Raw genomic sequence first — 21157 nt, 5'->3', positions numbered from 1 at the left:
TGGCCTCCTCGGGGATCTCCTGGCCCCTCTCCAAGTTTGTTGGGTGTCTTCTGGTCCAAGAAAAATCATCGCGAAAGTTTTATCCGTTTGGACTCCGTTTGATTTTCCTTTTCTGTAAAACTCAAAAACAAGGAAAAAAACAGAAACTGGCATTGGGCTCTAGGTTAATAAGTTAGTCCCAAAAATAATATAAAATAGCATATTAATGCATATAAAACATCCAAACAGATAATAATAGCATGGAACAATCAAAAATTATAGATACGTTGGAGACGTATCAGGCATCTTGCATATTTCGTCCATGCACTTGTACGTCATCATGGTGGCTCCAAAATGCTGAAACCCCCACCAAAAACTCTGTTCTTGTTCCCCTTGCGCATGCCATCATCTCCATACTTGATCACGCTCCAATGTTCATCCCTCTTGTCCAAGCTAGGCCCTTCATTTGTAAGAAAACTCCACCAAAAACTCTGTTCTTCTCCTTGCGCATGCCATCATCTCCATACTTGATCACGCTTCAATGTTCATCTCTCTTGTCCAAGTTAGGTCCTTCATTTGTAAGCAAAACAAATGTATCTAGTTTAGGCAGCATCGTACCCCCATGAACATTAGAATCGTTACCAAGAAACAAAAGTACCTGGTAATTTAATTGGCGTGCGCAAGCTCTAGTAATCGGTCCCATGTATGTAACAACACGGGTCATGAGTGTAACTGTGGTATTGATGCCCTCATCATGTTGGGAAAATGGTCAAAATTGGGAAAAAATAGGAAAGGTGAAGGTGTTGGCTGCGATGGGCCGGATGTCCAGGCGTCGGGCCGGATTTTTGGCTGTTGAGATCCGTGGAAGAACTCTCGAGGAGATGAACTTGGAGAAGAATATTTTTTTGGCAAAATTGGACGAATTTCGTGAATGAAAATAGTGGGGTTGATGTGAAGAAGCTAGATCCACCTGCAACACTTCAAATCAATGGATCAAAATCAACGATACATCATCAAACCAACAAATCATAACAAAAATGGTATGGCTATTTTTGTGGGGATTTTCAAAATTGGGCAAAAGCAAACAAAATCAAGCTAGAAAGTGGGAGATAGGACTCCAAGATGTGAATCAACCTTGCTGTGATTCAAGGATGTTGTAGGATGAAACCTTAGTTCATGATGTTTTCGCACTTGGAGGTCAGGAAAGGAGCAAATCAAGAGACAAACACAAAAACACTCAACTGACCAAGATCCAATCTCACGTGTGCTAAATTCACATACACATAGAGGGATACAAAGATCCAAATCCAACACAAGAAGGTAAAGAGGAACTAGTTCATCCCAATCCTTGAAAAAGTTGAGGTGTTGATATCCACTTGGGGGATCTTCTCCTTAGGGAGGCCGATATCCACTAGAGGAATCTTCTTCAAGAAGTCTTGATTCTCCAAGAATAAGGGTAGATGAGCAAGGCTCCCTTTAATTCATCATAATTGTTAGACTGATGATTACCGGCTTGAGCTGGTCTTGCGACAGGAGCGTCGCTAGTCTTGCGCCACGGGCGCCACCGCCTCTGCATGTGCCATGCATGCAGTGCAGCCGGTATTATCCGCTGCTAACTCTCCACGAGATTAGGATCGATGGTTAGCTTAGCTAGCGTGTGCGTGTGTATTCTCTCTCCCTCTCTCTCTCCCTGATGTACTGCTATATATCTTTGTACTCCTATGAGAGATGAATACAACTTGCATATTGAGCTCATACTTATAGTTTAACATGGTATCAGTTTTGTGATCCTCCTTTCTCGCTTCCGCCATGGCCGAGGAAACCTCCGACGCCGCGGCCGCCGCCGCCATGGGCGCTCCTCAGGCTTCCTCCTCGCCTCCTCCTCCCCCTCCCCCACCGGCCACCTCCCCTCTGCAGGTCGCCCCCTCCCCACTGCCGCTCCTTGCCGCTCCTACCCTCCCCCACTTCAAGACGGCGGCACAGCTCCATGCCGAGCGCGTCGAAGGCGCCAACATCTTCCACCGTGTCCGCGTCGTCCTTGACATGCAGGGGAAGAACTACTCCGTCTGGCGTGTGCTGATGGAATAGGCCTTCGATTAGTTAGACGTGAACGACCACGTCTCGCTCGACTTCTCCGATCATCAGCACGACCCGACGTGGACCATTATCAACAAATTGGTAAAAACCTGGTTCTACAACACCATGTGTCCTGAACTTCTCGGGTTTGTTCAGGACCGGAGAGCCACGGCCTTTGAGCTTTGGTCCAAGCTGGAAGCGCTCTTCCTCAACAACCGGCACTCCCGGCAGTTCCATCTCAAGACGGAGCTCTACGCCATGAAGCAGGGCGACTCCACCATCCCGGTCTTCTGCGCCCAGCTCAAGTCCGTCGTGGATGCCCTCCGTAACGTCAACAAGCCCGTCGACGACGATGAGCTGGTGATCCAGCTTCTTCGGGGCGTCAACCGGGATCGCCACGGGATGACGACTGCCATCATCGAGAAGTCGACGAACCCCGTGCCCTTCGAGCAGGCCGTCGGCATGTTTCTTCATGATGAGATGACCTCCGGCGGCGCCTTCCCAGCCGGTTCCCACACCGCTCTTGCGGCTCACGGCCGTCCCCCTGATCCATCTCCGGGGGGCGTCTCCGGCAGCGTCACCAAGCAGCAGGGCGGCGGCAGCAAGCCCGGCACCCCCTCGTCGAACCAAGGCGCCAACAAGCGGCGGCGCTACACCAACAACGGGGGGTACCAGGGTGCGTCCACCGGCCCCAATCCCTGGACTAGGCATGTGTACGCCTACCCGATGCCGCTCCCGCCGCCGCCCCGGGCACTCCCGGGCCTCCTTGGCTCGCGTCCTCAGGCGCACGCTGCGTTCGGCGGCCCACAGCAGTCGCTCCAGCCGGCGTACGGGTACACCTACGGCGGCCCCCATCTACAGCCTGCACCCATGCCGGTGTTCCCTCCACAGCAGCAGTACCTTCATCACCACCAGCAGCAGCAGGCGTACCTTCCGGCCCCTCCACAGCAGCAGTTCCTGTCTCCGCCGCCCGCCGCAGCCTCTGATTCACACGACGTCGACCACGCCGCCTTGATGGGCGCTCTTCAGAACCTGTCCCTGCAGTCTTCGAGCGGCGGCGGCGCCTCCGCTCACATCACCTCGGATCCTGGTAAGCTTTCCTCCGTCGTCCCTGTATCAGGTTATCCCCCAGTTTATGTCGGTAATGGTAGTTCCCTGCACATTAATCACGTTGGCTCTGCTACTCTTCCAAACCCACATCGGCCTCTCTATCTCAATAACGCTCTTGTTGCACCTGATCTCATCAAAGATTTGTTGTCTGTTCATCGTTTAACTACTGATAACAACTATTCCATTGAATTTGATCCCCATGGCCTCTCTGTGAAGGATTATGCAACCAAGGAGGAGGTCCTCCGGTGCAGCAGTAGCGGCGAGCTGTACGACATTTTTCCACCGGCCGCACCCACTGCCTACGTCGCCACCATCTCACGCCTTACAGATCTTTGGCACCGGCGTTTGGGTCACCCCGGCGATGCCACTTTTCATAGCAATAAAAGTTTAGATCATTGTAATAAAAGTGTTTCTGATGGGCGCTTGTGCCATGCTTGCCAGACTGGAAAACATGTTCGTTTGCCTTTCAGTGCCTCTCTTAGTTCCACCACTGGTCCATTTGAATTACTCCATTGTGATCTTTGGACTGCCCCTTTATCTAGTGTCTCTGGCAACAAATATTATCTCTTAGTCATTGATGATTTCTCGTGCTACCGATGGACTTTTCCTCTCAAACAGAAATCCGATGTCCCTGCCGTGTTTCGTTACTTTCATGCATATGTCCGCACGCATTTCGGTCGTACCATCAGTACTCTCCAATGCGACAACGGACGTGAGTTTGACAGTACCCAAAACCGCGACTTTCTACTTCCCTTTGGCACGGTGATGCGCTTCTCCTGCCCTTACACGTCCCCCCAGAACAGGAAAGTCGAGCGTGCTATTCGTTCGACGAACGATGTGGTCCGCATGCTCTTACTTCAAGCATCCATGCCTCCTCGCTACTGGGCCGACGCTCTCACCACCGCCACCCTCCTTCTCAACCTTCGTCCCACCAAAAAGTTGTCCCTCACCACGCCTCATGAAACCCTTCATCACACACCACCCTCTTATTCTCACCTGCGTGTTTTTGGGTGCCTATGCTACACCAACACCGAGGCCACCACACCACACAAACTGGCTGCCCGCTCCGTCGCGTGTGTCTTCATCGGCTACCCCCTCGATCACAAGGGCTATCGCTGCCTCGACCGTTCCACCAACAAAGTGTACACATCCCGGCACGTTGTCTTTGATGAGTTCGTTTTCCCCTTTTCTACCACCCCGACGGCCTCCCCACCGATGGACTTTTCTCACCCGGCGTCCTACGACGGCCCAGCCCTCTCCTCCGCTCCTGTGATCACACCGCTAGTCGTTAGGACTCCTCCCACGACCGCCACTTCGCCCGGCGATGGCACTGCCACGGTGGCCGTCTCGCCCGGCGAAACCGCTGCCACGGCGGCCGTTTCGCCCGGCGATAACGCTGCCACGGCGGCCGTTTCGCCCAGCGAAAACGCTGCCACGGCAGCCGTCTCGCCCGCCGCATCCGTTGCTACAACACCGGATTCCACTGCCACCCGGACCTCTTCCTCGATCGATAGTAGCCCCTTGTCTTCCTCCTCTGGTAGCACTGCCGAACCCAGACCCCTCCCTCCATGGGTCGTTGTTGTTGCACCGCCTGCTAACCCCCATAACATGCGCACTCGTGCCAAATCCGGCTTCCACATACCCTCCCGCCGCCTCAACTTCCTTGCTGATTTTCGTGGTGTCTCACCACTTCCCCGCACCTACCGGGCTGCTCTTGCTGATCCACACTAGGCCAGCGCCATGAGTGATGAGTACCAAGCTCTTCTCCAGAATGAGACTTGGGCTCTTGTCCCTCGCCCCTCCGGTGTTCCCGTCATCAGCGGGAAGTGGGTTTTTAGGCACAAGTATAACTCTGACGGCACGCTTGCTCGCTATAAATCCCGTTGGATTGTCCGTGGGTTTTCTCAAACCGAGGGGATTGATTACGACGAGACCTTCTCTCCCGTCGTCAAACCCAGCACTATCCGTGTCGTTCTCTCCCTCGCTACCTCTCACTCCTGGCCCATCCACCAGTTAGATGTCAAGAACGCTTTCCTTCATGGTCATCTTGCTGAGACCGTCTACTGCCAGCAGCCCCTCGGGTTCGAAGACCCCATTGCACCTTCTCACGTCTGCCGCCTCAAGAAATCCCTTTACGGCCTTAAGCAGGCTTCGCGTGCATGGTTTACTCGTTTTGCCGCGTTCGTCGCGTCCATCGGGTTCGTTGCCTCTAAATGTGACACCTCTCTCTTCATTTACAAGTCCACAAACCACACCGCCTATCTTCTTCTTTACGTCGACGACATCATTCTTACGGCCTCATCGACCTCTTTTCTTCACTACATCATCTCTCTCCTTCGTGGCGAATTCTCTATGACTGACCTCGGTACACTCTCTCATTTCCTTGGCATTACCGTGACTCACTCACCCACGGGGCTCCATCTTTCTCAACGGCAGTATGCCTTGGATATCATAGAGCGTGCTGGCATGGTCGATTGTCATCCCATCCGTACTCCCATCGACTCTGGCGCCAAACTCTCCATCACTGACGGTGATCTCCTCGATAACCCTACTATCTATCGCAGTCTAACCGGCGCCCTCCAGTACATGACTATCACTCGTCCTGACCTGTCCTATGTCGTTCAGCAGGCATGTCTCTTCATGCATGCCCCACGTTCCTCCCACTATAATCTTGTCAAACGCATCATTCGTTATCTCAAAGGCACCCTGGACTATGGTCTCCACATTTATCCATCCTCACAGTCCACTCTCTTAGATATTCCGACGCGGATTGGGCGGGCTGCCCCGACACACGACGCTCCACCTCTGGTTTTTGCGTTTTTCTTGGGGATAACTTGATATCTTGGTCGTCGAAGCGACAGCTTACTGTTTCCAGGTCGAGCGCTGAGGCGGAGTACCAGGCTGTTGCCCACGTCGTTGCCGAGACCGCTTGGCTCCGCCAATTGTTGCAAGAGCTCCACTAGCCTATCGCCAAGTCTACGGTTGTGTATTGTGATAATGTCTCTGCTGTGTACATGTCAGCTAACCCAGTGCAGCATCGACGCACCAAACACATTGAGATTGACATTCACTTCGTCCGTGACAAGGTTTCACTCGGTGAGGTCCGAGTGCTTCATGTCCCTACATCATCTCAGTACACGGATATCTTCACCAAGGGTCTTCCCACTGCTACATTCGCGCAGTTCCGGACGAGTCTCAACGTTCGGCAAGCCCACGATGAAACTACGGGGGGCTGTTAGACTGATGATTACCGGCTTGAGCTGGTCTTGCGACAGGAGCGTCGCTAGTCTTGCGCCACGGGCGCCACCGCCTCTGCATGCGCCATGCATGCAGTGCAGCCGGTATTATCCGCTGCTAACTCTCCACGAGATTAGGATCGATGGTTAGCTTAGCTAGCGTGTGCGTGTGTATTCTCTCACCCTCTCTCTCCCTGATGTACTGCTATATATCTTTGTACTCCTGTGAGAGATGAATACAACTTGCATATTGAGCTCATACTTATAGTTTAACAATAATCTTTGCTGATCCTAACTAGATGGAGGGGGTTCTATATATAGTGTTCCACGAAATAAGAGAGGAGGGGGGATACATGAAGCCTCTGGCCCGGTTGTGCATGCATAGGTGCCAAGTGAGGGTTGGGGGGGCCGACGAAAGACCCCAGATGTCCGGGCCCTAGGCCGAATGTCCGCACGAGCTCTTGTCATTGGTCCACTTGGTGCTTGATAAGACAACGGAGGGTCCATGGAGATGACCGTGGGATGATCCACATCAAGAACAAACTTCCTTAAAAGGAAAAAATAGTAGAAATCAACAAATAGGTGGAGTAAAAGGCCTAAATTTTAATATTCCATGGCACAATTCAAATTTTGAACTAAAATTGGCGAACGCTGGTACATTATCCTCGAGCAGGCACACACATGTTGGTTCGTTAACCAGGGGTGCCCCTAAACTAGTTGCTCCACCAAAAAATAGGTGTTTGTTTGGTTGGAGCCGCGGGCAAGAGCACCCAAACAGACTCTTAGCACGTAAAAACTTTGTTGGCAACCAAACTCAATTCATTCAACCTAACTCCCAAGGCTACTGCGCGATGTGAGGCCACCTTCATTTGCTGAGTTATCATTAGTTAGACTAATTGATGAAATCAATCGCATGATGTTTCAGCCTACACACTAGAACAGTTAGCGCCACCTTAACAGCTGACGGTGCACCAACCTCTCAAGCATGCGCAGAGCCTGTGCCGCAGTAGTAGTTCAAGCAGGAAATAAGTGCATGGGCAGTACACTCATCCTGTCCAACACCCATAATAGTGGATTGTAGAGGAGCAAATATCAGAACCCATACCTTCTGGTACTGCCTACACTCCGGCCGCGGCACTCCATCCCAGCGCCTCTCATGTTCAATGACCTCAGCCGGCTTCCCAACGGAATGATACTTCGCACAAACCACACAAACCAGATGATTACAGTAACCAACAGGGAGCACCAGAAGCTTTACTTGAACAACATTGAGCTCACCAGTCCAGAAATCTGCCGCTGAGGAACTTCAGGTGCCACGGAATAGATGGACTTTTAAGGCCAACAGTGACACGAAGAGGAATAGTTCAGCATGCCCCTCCTATACAGCTCCAACAACTATAGCACTAGAGCCAGCTTCTGCTGCAAACATCTCGCAGCGTGAGGGTTCTGCCAGAAGTCCTACTCTGGAATCAGCAGAATGCCCACAGAACTCAGACAGTTGTGCATTACAACCTCGATCATCTTGTACTACCTTGATGATAGTTTTGATGTTCTCCATTTTCTAGGATCCAGGGGCAGATCCATGCTCAACAGATATGTCTCCGTTCCTCAACGACTAGTTCAACCTACTAGCGTTTTGGCTTGTTATGGATAAAAGAACTCTTTCTGGAGTACTATACGAGACACTTGCAATAAAACATTAGTCAAGAGATCATAATTGACAACTTATACAAACAGAACTCCCAAATAAACTATTTCCTTGTAGGGCAGACATACCTATGCTAAGCACGGCTTATTCCATGAGAGAAATTTCCATCATGTTCCTAGAACTTCATTCCTGCACACAAACTGAATACAACTGTTAAGGAGAGGTGCCGAATGGTAAACATTTTATTTGGATCATGGCAATCACAAAATTTAAGCTAAATACTACTCCCAACCCATAAAGGTCAAAACAGATTGTTATCTGTGAGAATTAAGAACGCGTATTTTTTACCAACAGTGCATATGGCAAAGCAGTTTATGAGCTTGAAACGAATATTCTGATCACCACTCCAAAATTTAGCATAAGCACAGCTAGAAACGAATATTCTGATCCCCACTCCAAAATTTAGCATACCCACAGCACAACTCAGGTGAATTGAAAGAAGCAAAACTGAAAATTTGAAACAAAAAAAGATAGTCTCTGATAGTTACAACGTTGACACTCCGCAAAGCAGAAGTCCTCCATTTGCACTATATCATATCAAATGTGTGGGAAAGATTGATACATTCATATTTAACATAACCTACACACCAGTCAAGCCTAGCCAAACGGCAACCTGACTATTAAAAGATTGATATTTCTTCAGGTATACATAACAATAACAATCAGCAATACAGATCTGTAAAGTTGAAAGTACCAACAATTTCTAACAGATACAGTGAACTGGTTCACAACCTACATTTTCAGTCATATCTTGACTTCTAAAAGATAAGCCAAGACATGTGTGAAACAGGAACCAGCACACGAGGCTGGCATTAAGATTTACCACGACCTGGTAATAATTAAATGCAATAAGTATGGAGTCAATACGCATACTACAACTGCGCCAGCAACAATCTAGTTAGGGCTATAATCTGATAGCATTGCATGATAGCTCAATTAGTGTCCTTCTGGCTGTCATCACCAGAATGTTGCAGCTTATTGTCAAGTCCTGCCTCATCAGTTTTGTGTTGTTTGTCTCCAACGTTATCCTACAGAGCAACAAACGAAAAGAAGAAAAAATAAAACAAAACTCAAATGTTAACAAACATGCTTCAGAATATCAAACTAGGAAAAAAGTGGAAGACAAACCTTAAGTGAGCTATTCTTTGACAGAAGTTCATCATACTCCTTTCTGATCCGGCTCACTTCATCTTTAAGTGAAGCATTTTCCTGTTTCAATACTTCAGCGCGCTGAGCCAACTCCTCACATTCAGCCTGCAAAAATACACAGTTCCTTCATCAACTGGAGGGGACAAAAGTGTATGTCTCGAGGTGAACAAACAAAATACCTGCTTGCGCAGCCTAGATCTGCGAGCAGAATCCCTGTTTGACTGCTTTCTTTTCTGCCTTTTCAGTTCACGTTCATCCTGGATAATGGGTAGTCAAAATATTTAGTTTCTCCATTTGCCAAACTAAGATTTCAGATTTTTACCCACGAAATATACTGATACTGAAGTGCCTCTTCAATAGTCTTAAAACTGACTTATGGATTTATTTTGTTTATTAGTATATTTCAATAAAGTAACAATGGTTTATATTTTAGGTAACTGCAATATGACAAATAACTATCATTACTATTTAGTATTTACTAGACAAGAAAAAAGGGTGATAAACCTCCTACAGTACATGGTATGCAAGATGGGAAAGTAAATAAAATTCATGATGAGTAAAGTAGTTATGGCTCAGTTTGAGCTTGCTGAACTGTGATGAGCTGTGCTTATTTTTAAAATCTGCTGTTAAAAAATTAGCCACAAAAGTAGGCAAAAGCGGGTCAAACAAGCACTAAAATAGGCAAAAGCAGGTGGGGCAAATGCGATTATGGTAATCCACCACAATACTAACACAGCCTATGTCCAATTATATTCCTAGTACAGAAGTTAACTTCAGTTGCATGTATGAAGTTATCCTAAACACAGAGATCTTTCGGATAGATACCTGTATTGCAAAAGATTTATTTCTTGGTCTGACAAAATATACAAGGTTGGGAATAAAGGGTGTGTATGGTTTGAGTCCACGGTTGCCCCACCAAATACTTGGCTAGCCATAATCTTGGTCAAGGTTATGTGTGCCCAAGAGTTGGCCAGCTTTGGCTAAAAAGACGGAGCAGAGTTGGAAAGGAGCAACTGGCATGGCCAAAAAGTTGGCAACCATCCAAACCAAGACCAAACTTTTGGTCATAGCTAAAAGATTGGTATATTGGCTACAGACCAAGCAATACAAAAGTATTTATGAAGCAGAGAAGTAGAGGCTACAAAAATAGGGAAGGGTATAATCTATAATTCCCAAGATAAGGTCTTAGAAGAAACCTGCATCCACGGCTCTGTTGGGGCCACAGCCCCTGGAATTGCAGTTGGGGTCACTTTACCATGCAATGCAGGAGAGGAGCTGGCTGTATTTGCCCAGTAGTCCATTCCTATGTTCAAGTTTGTTGTTGGGCCAGGCACTGGACCACTTGATGGCATTTGCATAATTGCCAAAGTTTGCTTCAACTGCGCCTGGGATGGTGAAGATGATACACCATTCTGGGAACTTCGGACATCTGATAGCACGCACAACAAAGTTAAGAAGCTTCATAAAGTGCAAACATGAAAGCAAGAACCATAAGAATTTTCATCGGCATACCTCCATCTTGTTCTTGTCCACTTTCCTTGTGTTGTGAATCCTGTAAAGATTACTCAAAAATGCAAAGATATTAAGACTTCTCACAAGAAATAAACACGAAATGGTATAGCATGCCTGGAATCATAAATGCCACAAATTTAAACTCAAGGTGCATATGCTGCCTAAAAATGTGCAGGCAAGTATGCACGTCTGATCAAAAAAGATTAAACGCTGCAGAACCATAGCTTACATTCTGAGAATTCGCTTCACTTCCCTCACTTGAACTTTCACTTCCACTTTCCCCACTGCAAGAAAAGAGGTAACACAAACTGAATGTTGCAAAGAAGGAGGAAGTCCCGTTATTACTGAAATTGACCACACACTAACCTTTGAGAGATGGTTCCATTGGCTGATGCCCCTGAGGTCTTACCATGTTCGACACAGTTTTTCCCTGTAATCATGTTCAAGCTACCCAAACTTCCTTTGGATCTTTTAATGGGACTTTTTTCTTTTCCTTCAGAGGATTTGCCATTTGTTTCACCACCAGCAGTAGCAGCAGTGATGGTAGTTCCCTGAAATATTAGGTCCATTAGACTCCACAGTGAAAGAGAAGATCAGTCAATCTAAGAATGCCTCGTCTTACAGCAGCATCAGGATTGCCGTTTGGAGAAGTCATAGTATAGGGAGCAAATGGGTGTGCACCCTGCAGGATTATGCAATGACTCAGCAAATGTCAGACTCTAAGCAGTACCGTTTTAGGTATATACTGAAACTACAGCAACGTGCTGAAGCATACCGGTCGCATTGATGGGTGAGCATAAATTCCTCCAGGAGGGTATATGACATATGGTGGAGTCCCATATGGTGGCATCATAGGCTGACAAAAGGCAACAAGAAACTCATGAGAAAAAAATACTCTTTAAAGTGCATGCAGAGTATTACAACAACTACACATTAGTGTTGGACCATATTAACAGTCTCCTTTGTTTTGGTGAACCGATTGCAGAGAAGTTCCACAAATTTTGTTAGATGGTTAATTATCTCATCCTCCGGTAACACAATCACAGTGGACATAGCAGCGGCGACGATGACGACAGGCAGCCAGCAACTCATCCCTTGCTTTCGCCACGGTTAAAGACCAGCATACACTCCGCGTCGGTGGGCAATGAGCAGATGCGTCTCATATCCGGCTACGGCGACAGCCAACTCCGTGGACGGAACAAGAGCGCCGCCCAACTCTCGTCAATGTAAAACTTTTGCATCCCTGGTTATCATAAGAAATAGCTTTCTCGCTCCTATTAATTTATATATGCATGCATGCAGGATTGCCCAACCAGGATGGTCGACTAAGATAACAGCACTACCACAGTGAAGCACATCAAGCATCTTCGGCCCAAGATACATCACATCAGTCTTTGGCAGACACATCTGCTTCTTTTCCGTGCCTAGTGTGTCAATTGAACTCCTCCCACACGGCGCCAGTCAATTGATCGGCATGACGGATCGTTGCGGCTCCGGTGGTGTTCGACGACGGCGGCTTGTTTGGCTGGATGGTGCGGTGTGCTCGTGATGGACTGCACGACACATGACTGACACATCTCCTATGTGCAGCCTGTGAACTCGTGTTGTGGTCTAAAATACACACATGCTCATATCAATTGGAATCTTGTTTGTTGCTGTTGTTGGATGTATGTAACGACGCGTCAGATATTTAGCCAAGTTCAGTTTATTTCAGAGTCCAAACATACATCACATCCATCTGGCTAGTATGTACATGGTGTTTCTTTTGCACTTGTACAATTGAGAATATATACTCCTTCTGATGCACATATGTACTCTATCTTGGGCATGAATATACATCTCCATCGGTTGAATATACTAGTACTTGTTTTAATATATACTCCTTACAAAACACCAGTACATACTCCTTAAACAGAAATATTCTACACTCCATTAGACAATTTCAGTATATATTCCTTCGGAAAAAATTCAGCATATACTCCTTCGAGAAGAAAAAAAAACATTATATACTACTCCCTCCGTCCCATAATGTAAGACGTTTTTTAACACTAGTGTAGTGTCAAAAAGTGTCTTATATTATGGGACGGAGGGAGTACTTTACAGAAACTAGTACTCCCTCCGTCCCATAATGTAAGACGCTTTTTTACACTAGTGTAGTGTTAAAAAACGTCTTACATTATGGGACGGAGGGAGTAGATAGTAATTACCATGATGAAAAATATATACTTCTTTGAAAAGGTTTACCATATACTCTTTTAGAAAGTACTCCCTCCGTTCACAAATATAAGATGTATACGGACCGAAATGAGTGAACAAGCACACAACCATATATACACATCCAATTCACAAAAAAGTTAGAACATCTTATAATTGTGAACGGAGGGAGTAGTAGTATATACTACTTAAAAAAAAGTATATACCCCCCATGGCAATATATATACCAAAATTTGTACGGTAATGCTCAATATCTCATATAATTCAATATATATTCCCCATCACCACATTTAAAAAGGAGAGTAGGTGTGTGTTATGTAGTACAAATCATCACCATATTTTTTTATTGAAAACACATATACTTCCTTGATAATAAGATCAAGTAGTCGCATGCCGCCATGTACACACAGCAGGTTGACTTTTTTCTGTCGGTTAGTTTTTTATTGGGTATATCCAACTCAAACTATCTGGGTGGGAGTACGTACTCCTAGGGAGTACAAAAGAGGTGTCCGGGAAAATAAATCCTACAACCAAGGGTAGTTACCCCCACGATTACTACCTTCTGATCTTATTCAGATCTTGAATGTTTTTAAACAGGTCGCATGCACAGGAAAAGTGATCTTTCTTCGCCTGATTAGTTGGCCCACGGGTCTTCCTATTTTCTTGATCATTCTGATCCTTTCTATCGTAGCTGTAAAATTAACTGGATCTGCATGCAATCTAAACAATTCTATCTCTCAGCGCTATTTATTTCTGTTTCTCTCTCTTCTCTCTCTCCCATGAACCAAAACCAGTGCCGGCAAAACAATTGGACTGTGAACGATGTGAGCAACAAAAGAGGTAGTACGAATTTATGTGATTCATTTCTGTACATGTGTCTTGCTGATTGCCTTTTTAATTTTAGATGGACACCCTGCTAGGCATTGGTCCTGCGCGTCTCCCGGAAAATATACCATCGGATTAGTTGGACATGGCAATGGCCGTGTGCCAGATGAACGCCGATCTCCCCGGTGAGACGGTCTAAACTTGATGTTTTGCTCTCTCTATTGGTGTTGCAAACATCATATCTGGTACTGGAGCATGCATGTATGTTTGGAAGGCACTGGTTGATTCAAACGCGAGGATGTGCAGCTTGCTAATTGGTGTCTTATCACACTCATTTTCCTTTTGCAAATCTGCAGTCATGTGTCATGCCATCAACTGCATGACAATGGTCGCCGGGATCCCAAGGTGGAGCAATGCAGGTGCCGAGCACGCACGCTGAAGCAAAAACATTTCACCTCGTCCGTGATTGATCCTCGACGGCAGTGGAATCATGACATTATAGTGGCGTCTACACATGATACTCCGATGTCGAACTCATCTCGCATCGGCAGGCTCTAGCCACTGTGATCTTGTTATCACCTAGGCTATAGTGGTGGGCATGAGAAGCCATTGCTGCTGCAAGGGTGCCTGCCTCAGTACGTGTGGATGAATGCGTGCCATCACATATGTATGGCACATGTACATGCCATGTCATGTAGTTTATATCAAATAACAAATATATCAACTAGACGTACACCACTACAAATGATTATCTCCATACAACTTCCAACATAAAGTATTGTATAAACTTCATACTCCTTTCCTGTAAGCACTGTATATTTATGTTCGTGATTAAGAAGTCCAGACTTGTTTAATCACTCTATATTTATGTGCGGTTGGCGCTGGCCGTACACAGTACTAGTTTGTATTATGTTTGTCTTTGATGATTTATGCATGTTTGCATGCCATGGAGTTGGATAGCCATGAATGTGCCATGTTCAGAACGTCGGATAATGATCATAGTATAATCCCATGGTCGTGTTTGTGTGTTAAATTCATGGCAGGTTGTTCATTCGAAGTTGCACTTCACTTCCTCTACAAGAACGTGTCAACATGGACGCCAATGACCAAGCTGAGTTCATGAGAAAGATGCATGCAGATAAAAGGACCGCCATCGGCAAGTCCAAAGGCATGCCTCCAAGGCCACACCAACAAGAAGCCCATGGTGTTCCAACTCAGAGATCTTCTTTGACTACACATTCACAAAGACCACTTTCCGAAAGAGCACAAATCCAAATTGCTTCTAGGAGTCAATGGACCCTTCAAGGTGCTACAAAGGATCAACAACAACGCTTACAAGATCGACAATCCACTCAACAAGTACTCAGTGAGCGACACCTTCAACGTCTTCGACTTGGTTCCATTCCATCGTGATGAGGTTTTGGGTCCGAGGACGGATCTTCCCCAAGGGGAGGGGGGGATGGTGTGGAGCAGCCCATGGACATCACCATGGATCCTCCAACAACACCCCAAGCGCCAATTGGACCAATGCTGGAGCCCATGCCTTTACCATTGAATACGAGGTGAACACTTTCCTCTTCAAACTTCCTACGCATTCACTCAAGACCTGGCTACTACTTCAATCCGAGACCCTATACATACTCAGATACCAAGGATCCTTCCATCAAGGAGCGACGGAAGAAGGCCGCATCATGAAGGAGAAGAGGAAGAAATGATCCACAGCTTTAGTGGCCGAACTGTCTAGCTACCAACCCGAATTGCCCGACATGAAGTGCCCGGAACATCAGTACCCACAAATCGAAGCCGGGCAAAGTCCTCTGACATTTCATCCAACTCTTCATCTGGCCATCAGCCGGACTGTCTGGGTAGCAACCCAGACTGTCCGGCCCTTGGAGATTGCTCTGCTCTCGAAGACTTTGCCAGCCCAGACCCAAGCCTGCGTCAACAACCGGACTATCCAGCTAGCAACCTGGATTGTCCGACCGCCAACCGAGACTATCCAGCCACCAACCCAGTGTGACGCCCCGAGACTGACGCTTCAGAAGACTTCCATATTTTCGTGATCACTGTGTGTTTCTTTTGTGCTTGCTCTTTTATTTTTTTGCTTTGCATCATGTCATCATGCCATCATATCATTAATTTTAAAAACTCATCTAAATAAATTGTATGGATCTTCGATCCATTTAAATCGAGGGAATCCACAGGGTGACTTCTCTTTATAACATATCCTCCCAATATTAGGGAGCTATATTAAATATTTCTTTAATTTGGAAATCACCATAATACACTTGCAATTTATCCCAATGCCTTTGTTATCTTAATTCTTGGTCTCCAACCTTGTCATATATTCTTTCATCATATTCCGGAGCTCCACCAAAAATCCAAACATTTTTGGACCTTCCCAACCCTCACTTCCTATTCAAATCATTTGACCAACTCTCTTTATCCCATTCTTGTTCATTACATGGGATTGTGTGAAGATGACCCTTCTTGCGACAAAACCACCATGCGGTTATGCCTCTAAGTCGTGCTTCGACACGTGGGAGATATAGCCGCATCGTGGGGTTACACCCAGACTGTCCGACCACTGCCTGCATGCAGGTATGGCCAAGAGGCCATGTATCCCCTCTCACCTACCCTTTCACCTCTTAGCTATATATAAACCGTACATGGACCCATACTAGAGTTAGCAAAGCATATATCTAGACCTTGGGAGAGCTTTGCTCATCTTGCCACCTCCTAGAGGATCAAGACCTCCTAAGGGAGAAGGATTCTCCATAGGATCAAGAACAACCAGGGTTTGGAGAAGAACATCTCTCAAGGCCCCATCTCTCTTAACGATTTGGGAAGAACTCTATCATTTTACCTTTTCCTTTGTTAATTGTGGATCTATATGTATCTCTTGTTTTGGATGTTTTGAGAGAACATGTGTGATGGAAACTTGTTCGTCTAGTTTAGGGTTATTTGTGTTTTTCCCCTTGGTCACCTCAAAATTGTCAAGATTGGGCATCAATTAAGACTTGGTCCTATATCAACCTAAGTATGTATGGAACTGAAGAACAATGACTTCTTGTTTATCCATGTGTAACTTCTCACCTCTGAATGTGTGTTGAATCGCTTCGTACATGGCATTCTAGCACGAGGCAAAGAGTGTGGCCCAAGACCAAAACAAAGAGGTTCTGCACCTAGTAGCTATAGGTTCAATTGGATGGAGTGTTTGGATCCGTCATCTTAGCTGGACCAAACTGTTATTTGCGGGATGTCGGGTACCACATGGGTAAAAAGAGGGCCATGATGTGTTCCATACATTGCAGTGTTGGAATTGATCTCAGGTTGTTATAGACCGAGATAAAAAGGGGAGTCCAATCCCACGTTGGTGCTTTGATCGGGGGCACCCAAACCCAACGTTTGGTGCCGTGATGTGTTCCATACATTGCAGAACATGCACGCCTGCATTTTGTAGATGTGGAACCTATTCTAGACACGTTCGTGACAGCGATTCAAACAAACGCGTGGACTGTGACCACCTGACGCAGGTTTCTGCCAGCACCAATAGTGGTCTAACATCTATCTCCAATAATTCACCAAATCGGATGGAAAAGGAACCCAGCCAACGGTTCGAATCACGAGCCGGATGCCGACTATTCCCACAGCTATTTCTCTAGTAAAGGTTGATAGAAAATCCTCCTCCTAGCAAAAGTTTGACCCACATATGATCTTTCCCTATGATGAAGTATTATATATCTTTAGAGGCTCTGTGCTCTATCCTTCTGAGGTAATACCACAGACAGAGAATAGGGGAACAAAACTATAGAGTAGTTAACTGCCATTATAAAATAAACATGAAACCTTACCTGAGGTCCCCACATGTATGGATGACCCTGTGGGTTTGACACCACAGGAGAGGGAAAGAACCCATGTGGTGGAATTGGAGGATATCCCTGAAACCAATGGAGAACATGATGAGCAGCCTAGGGTAGATAGTACATGTGATCTATTTTATTAATGATAGATATATTGATATGTGTGAATCAAGAAGGGAAATAAGTGCAACGAGAAAATAATATGACACACGAGAAAGCTATTTTGTCAATTGTAACCAGAATTAACAAAAGAAAAAAAATAGAACGACCACATTGTAGCCAAAATCAGTGACGACACTTAAAATTGAGGGTGGGTAGTTGTATTTGCAATTATTATCGAAAAAATGTCGCTGCCTACGTACTTATTTCCCACTTTGCTTGTGTTTTCACACAAGAGGGATACATGTTTTGAGTCATCCATCTCCAAAACAGGGAAGAGAACTTCCTCACCTGAAAGCTGGTCCAATCTGGGTAAACTGTCGGTGTTGCAGTACTCGAAGTAGCAGGTGGCTGCTGCTCCTGTTACAGGGAAGGACAAATATCTAGGAAGACACATTCACTATTTTTGGTATAGACTACAGAGATAATGCCACAATTCCAGCATTGAAAACCTGAGGTGCGGATGCCTTGTTTGCCTTAGCAGGTGTCTCTGCTTCACTGCTTCCCATGGTGACTCACAGAAAGAGGGCAGCAATCACTCCATTGTCCACAGTCACACAAAGTGGCATAAAGTGAAACCTGAATTGGCCATACAAAGAACATAAGTAAGCTAAAATTTAGCAAAACTGTATTACGTCCTCGATTGGAAAAGGCGCTAGGCACGCTAGGTGACAGACAAACGCCTCGCCTAGAGCATAAGTGAAAGTCTAGGCAGGCCAAGTAAGAAATTGTCCACTCCAGCGAGAAATCATGCCATGTCACACTGACAGGCCAAATGGACCATTTTCAGATGGACAATAGCTGGTAGTTTACTCATTTCATGCTCTAAATTAATGTCTATACGCATATAATACCCCAAATACAACCCTGCTAGTCAAAACTGTATGACCGCCTAGGCTGCGCCTAGGGCGCGTAAGCTCCACCTAGGTGCTAGGCAAAGGCAACCTACTTATGCCTAGCGTTTTTTAAACCTTGATTACGTCAGCCACTTTCTCAAGATCCCATCTATTTCATGATCTCAAATTCTTCCAACAATTGGGAAGGAAGTATAAAAGGCTTCAAGAAATAGTAGTGTACAAACCGACTTGGGTTAACAAATTACAATAATGAAGGCCAACGTAACTGCTCAAAATAACTATAAAGCTCCTTTGTTAAAAAATATTAGCTTGATTTTCGTCAAGGTGACCATAACACAATTGCAACACAGTTAACTTAGATCATCCTTTTATCACAAAGTACTGGTCGAGTTACCTTCAGATTACACAGTTTGTGGTTCATGTCCTTCATAGAACAGAACAAGCCAATGCTCTCTCAAAAAAACGCAGAAAATCCCATGGACCACAGAAATTCAACCTTTTAGAAACAGCAAATTTGAACCCTCAAAAAAAAAAACAGCAAATTTGCCATAAACCCAACAGATACAATTCTACTACAGCGCTGCATAATGCTACCCAAAATCTACAAAAACAGTAACATGCGGTGTTTTAAAACTAGTTCCAGGTGCTACCAGCCACATATGCAAACTGAATAAAGCACCAACAAAACCCTAGTAGATCCCCAAAATAGAATGGAAAAATATAAACCCATGAACCATCCAAATCTTCAAAACCTACATCACAATAGCTCCAAAAGCCTAACTTAAGAAACACAAAACACCTCAAAATCCCAACATGACGATTGGAAACACAGCAAGGAGTGAAGCATTAACATAAACTACATACAAAGAATCTTGAAGGCTTGAAGCAACCTCTAATAAAAAAATACCTACCGCGCCTGTCAGGTTTCCTACGGCTAGTCATAGTGGGGAGTAACTTAGACTAGTAACATACATATGTTACTAGTCTATGTTACTACCTCCATAGTGGGAAGTGTCATGGGTGTAGTAACATACATATCTTCATTTATTGCTTTGTAGACTCATTTTGTATTGGGAACCGCTATGTGATGGTAACATATTATGTTACTCTATTTGTCTCTCTACTCTTTAATTACGTGGCACATCATCTTTTTTGCTTATGTGGCATGTATGTTACTACTTATGTTACTCCCACTATGACCAGCCTACTAAAGAAGGCCAATTCTTAAGCACAAACTACACCTGACAAAACCCTGGCTACTATATTTAAATCCAACGCCTAAACTCGAAACCTGTACCAAATGGGCTATGCTCCTGAGACAAAAAAAAATTCTAGCCAGGTCTCACAAGTCTCGCACCAGGTAGACACTATCTCGCCGCCAATTACACATAAACCCTAGCACCCTTCACCCTCGCTCCAACCAAAATCAGAGGCCCAAACTCGGGAACCCCCGACTCCAAACTACCAACAAAAATCACCCAGACCAAGGAAATCACCACCCGCTGCGTAATATAATTTCAAAAGACCAACGGCCAGATCCGGCGAGGCGGGCGATTCGAACGTCGGGTACCTCTCGGACGGCAAGCGGACCCGCGCGGTGGACCTCGAGATCTGGAGTAGAGCGGCGGGAGAGGGTAAAGTAGTAGGGGTGTGGCGTGGCGCGAGAGGTCTTCCGGTTTGGAGAGAGGAAGACGACGAGGACACGATGGACGCCGCGCAGCAGCTGCGACCAGCGACTAGGCTTCGGTGGTGTGCTAGCTAGGCAGGCAAGCAGGCCAGCTCAGTCAGTCGGAGCGTTTGTTCTTGCTCACGTTGCTGTCTGGTTTGTTTCCCTTTCAGTCGTGACGCTCTTTTTTTCACAAAATCTCTAAAAAAACATCAATTTTATTAATTAAAAATAATAGTTACATCTTCAATGGAAAAAGTACAATATCACTCCTATGTTCCTCAAACCAATCCCTAATGACGGAAAATTTCGCTAACCTAACAAATTCATGAGCCACCGGTGCTATTACAATGTTCCAACCTAATAAGAGGAAAATTAGAAGCTATGAAATAGCAATCATCGAACACTGGCGCTGCCGCTCCCGTCGAATGTCCTCCATTCTTCATTATGTCAATCACCTCCATATTGTCAGAGTTCACGACAAGAACATTGCATCCCGCCTTCTGTGCAAGGGATAGACCGAATTTTAGAGCCACCAATCAATCCTCCAGTTTCCACCAACAATGAATCATTCTTTGTCATCTTTGAGGATAGCCCAGTTGTGCCCGTAAGCAAATCATGATTGAAAGAGACATCTACATTCGGCTTAACAAAACTCATAGACGGTCTGCTCCATCCGCGTGTTGGTGTACATCTTGAATTTCCTTCATGAACCAGTTTACGTCTGTCCCACCATAAATACCAAGCTATAATAGTGATCAATTCACTAAATCTTGATCTGGCATAGGAAGTAAGAATTCCAA

At 45.7% G+C, this 21157-nt stretch overlaps 1 protein-coding gene across 1 annotated transcript; it reads right to left on the bottom strand.

Moving 5' to 3' along the window:
- Nucleotides 1–8587: 8587 nt before the first annotated feature.
- LOC119308166 (bZIP transcription factor 1-B) lies at nucleotides 8588–20485 on the bottom strand. The gene is made up of 13 exons (XM_037584287.1): nucleotides 20259–20485; nucleotides 18284–18410; nucleotides 18123–18191; nucleotides 17664–17750; nucleotides 11546–11626; nucleotides 11393–11452; nucleotides 11137–11321; nucleotides 11000–11054; nucleotides 10771–10810; nucleotides 10455–10687; nucleotides 9438–9515; nucleotides 9238–9363; nucleotides 8588–9137 (listed from the first exon to the last, which is right to left on the bottom strand). The coding sequence occupies exons 2-13, from the start codon at nucleotides 18338–18340 to the stop codon at nucleotides 9042–9044; spliced, it is 1167 nt and encodes a 388-aa protein (XP_037440184.1). The 5' UTR covers nucleotides 18341–18410; nucleotides 20259–20485; the 3' UTR covers nucleotides 8588–9041.
- Between the last annotated feature and the right edge of the window lie 672 nt (nucleotides 20486–21157).

The sequence above is a fragment of the Triticum dicoccoides genome, chromosome 5B, assembly GCF_002162155.2.
Source record: "Triticum dicoccoides isolate Atlit2015 ecotype Zavitan chromosome 5B, WEW_v2.0, whole genome shotgun sequence".
Classification (NCBI taxonomy): domain Eukaryota; kingdom Viridiplantae; phylum Streptophyta; class Magnoliopsida; order Poales; family Poaceae; genus Triticum; species Triticum dicoccoides.
This window is presented reverse-complemented; position numbering and strand designations above follow the sequence as displayed.

What these genes read in the sequence shown, in the direction of transcription:
- LOC119308166 (XM_037584287.1), bottom strand. Translation starts at nt 18,340, where the DNA reads ATGGGAAGCAGTGAAGCAGAGACACCTGCTAAGGCAAACAAGGCATCC. An exon ending in CAGATTGGACCAGCTTTCAG is followed by an intron (nt 17,751 to 18,122) that starts GTGAGGAAGTTC and finishes CATTGGTTTCAG; the next exon opens with GGATATCCTCCAATTCCACC. An exon ending in TGGACAAGAACAAGATGGAG is followed by an intron (nt 10,688 to 10,770) that starts GTATGCCGATGA and finishes GCGTGCTATCAG; the next exon opens with ATGTCCGAAGTTCCCAGAAT.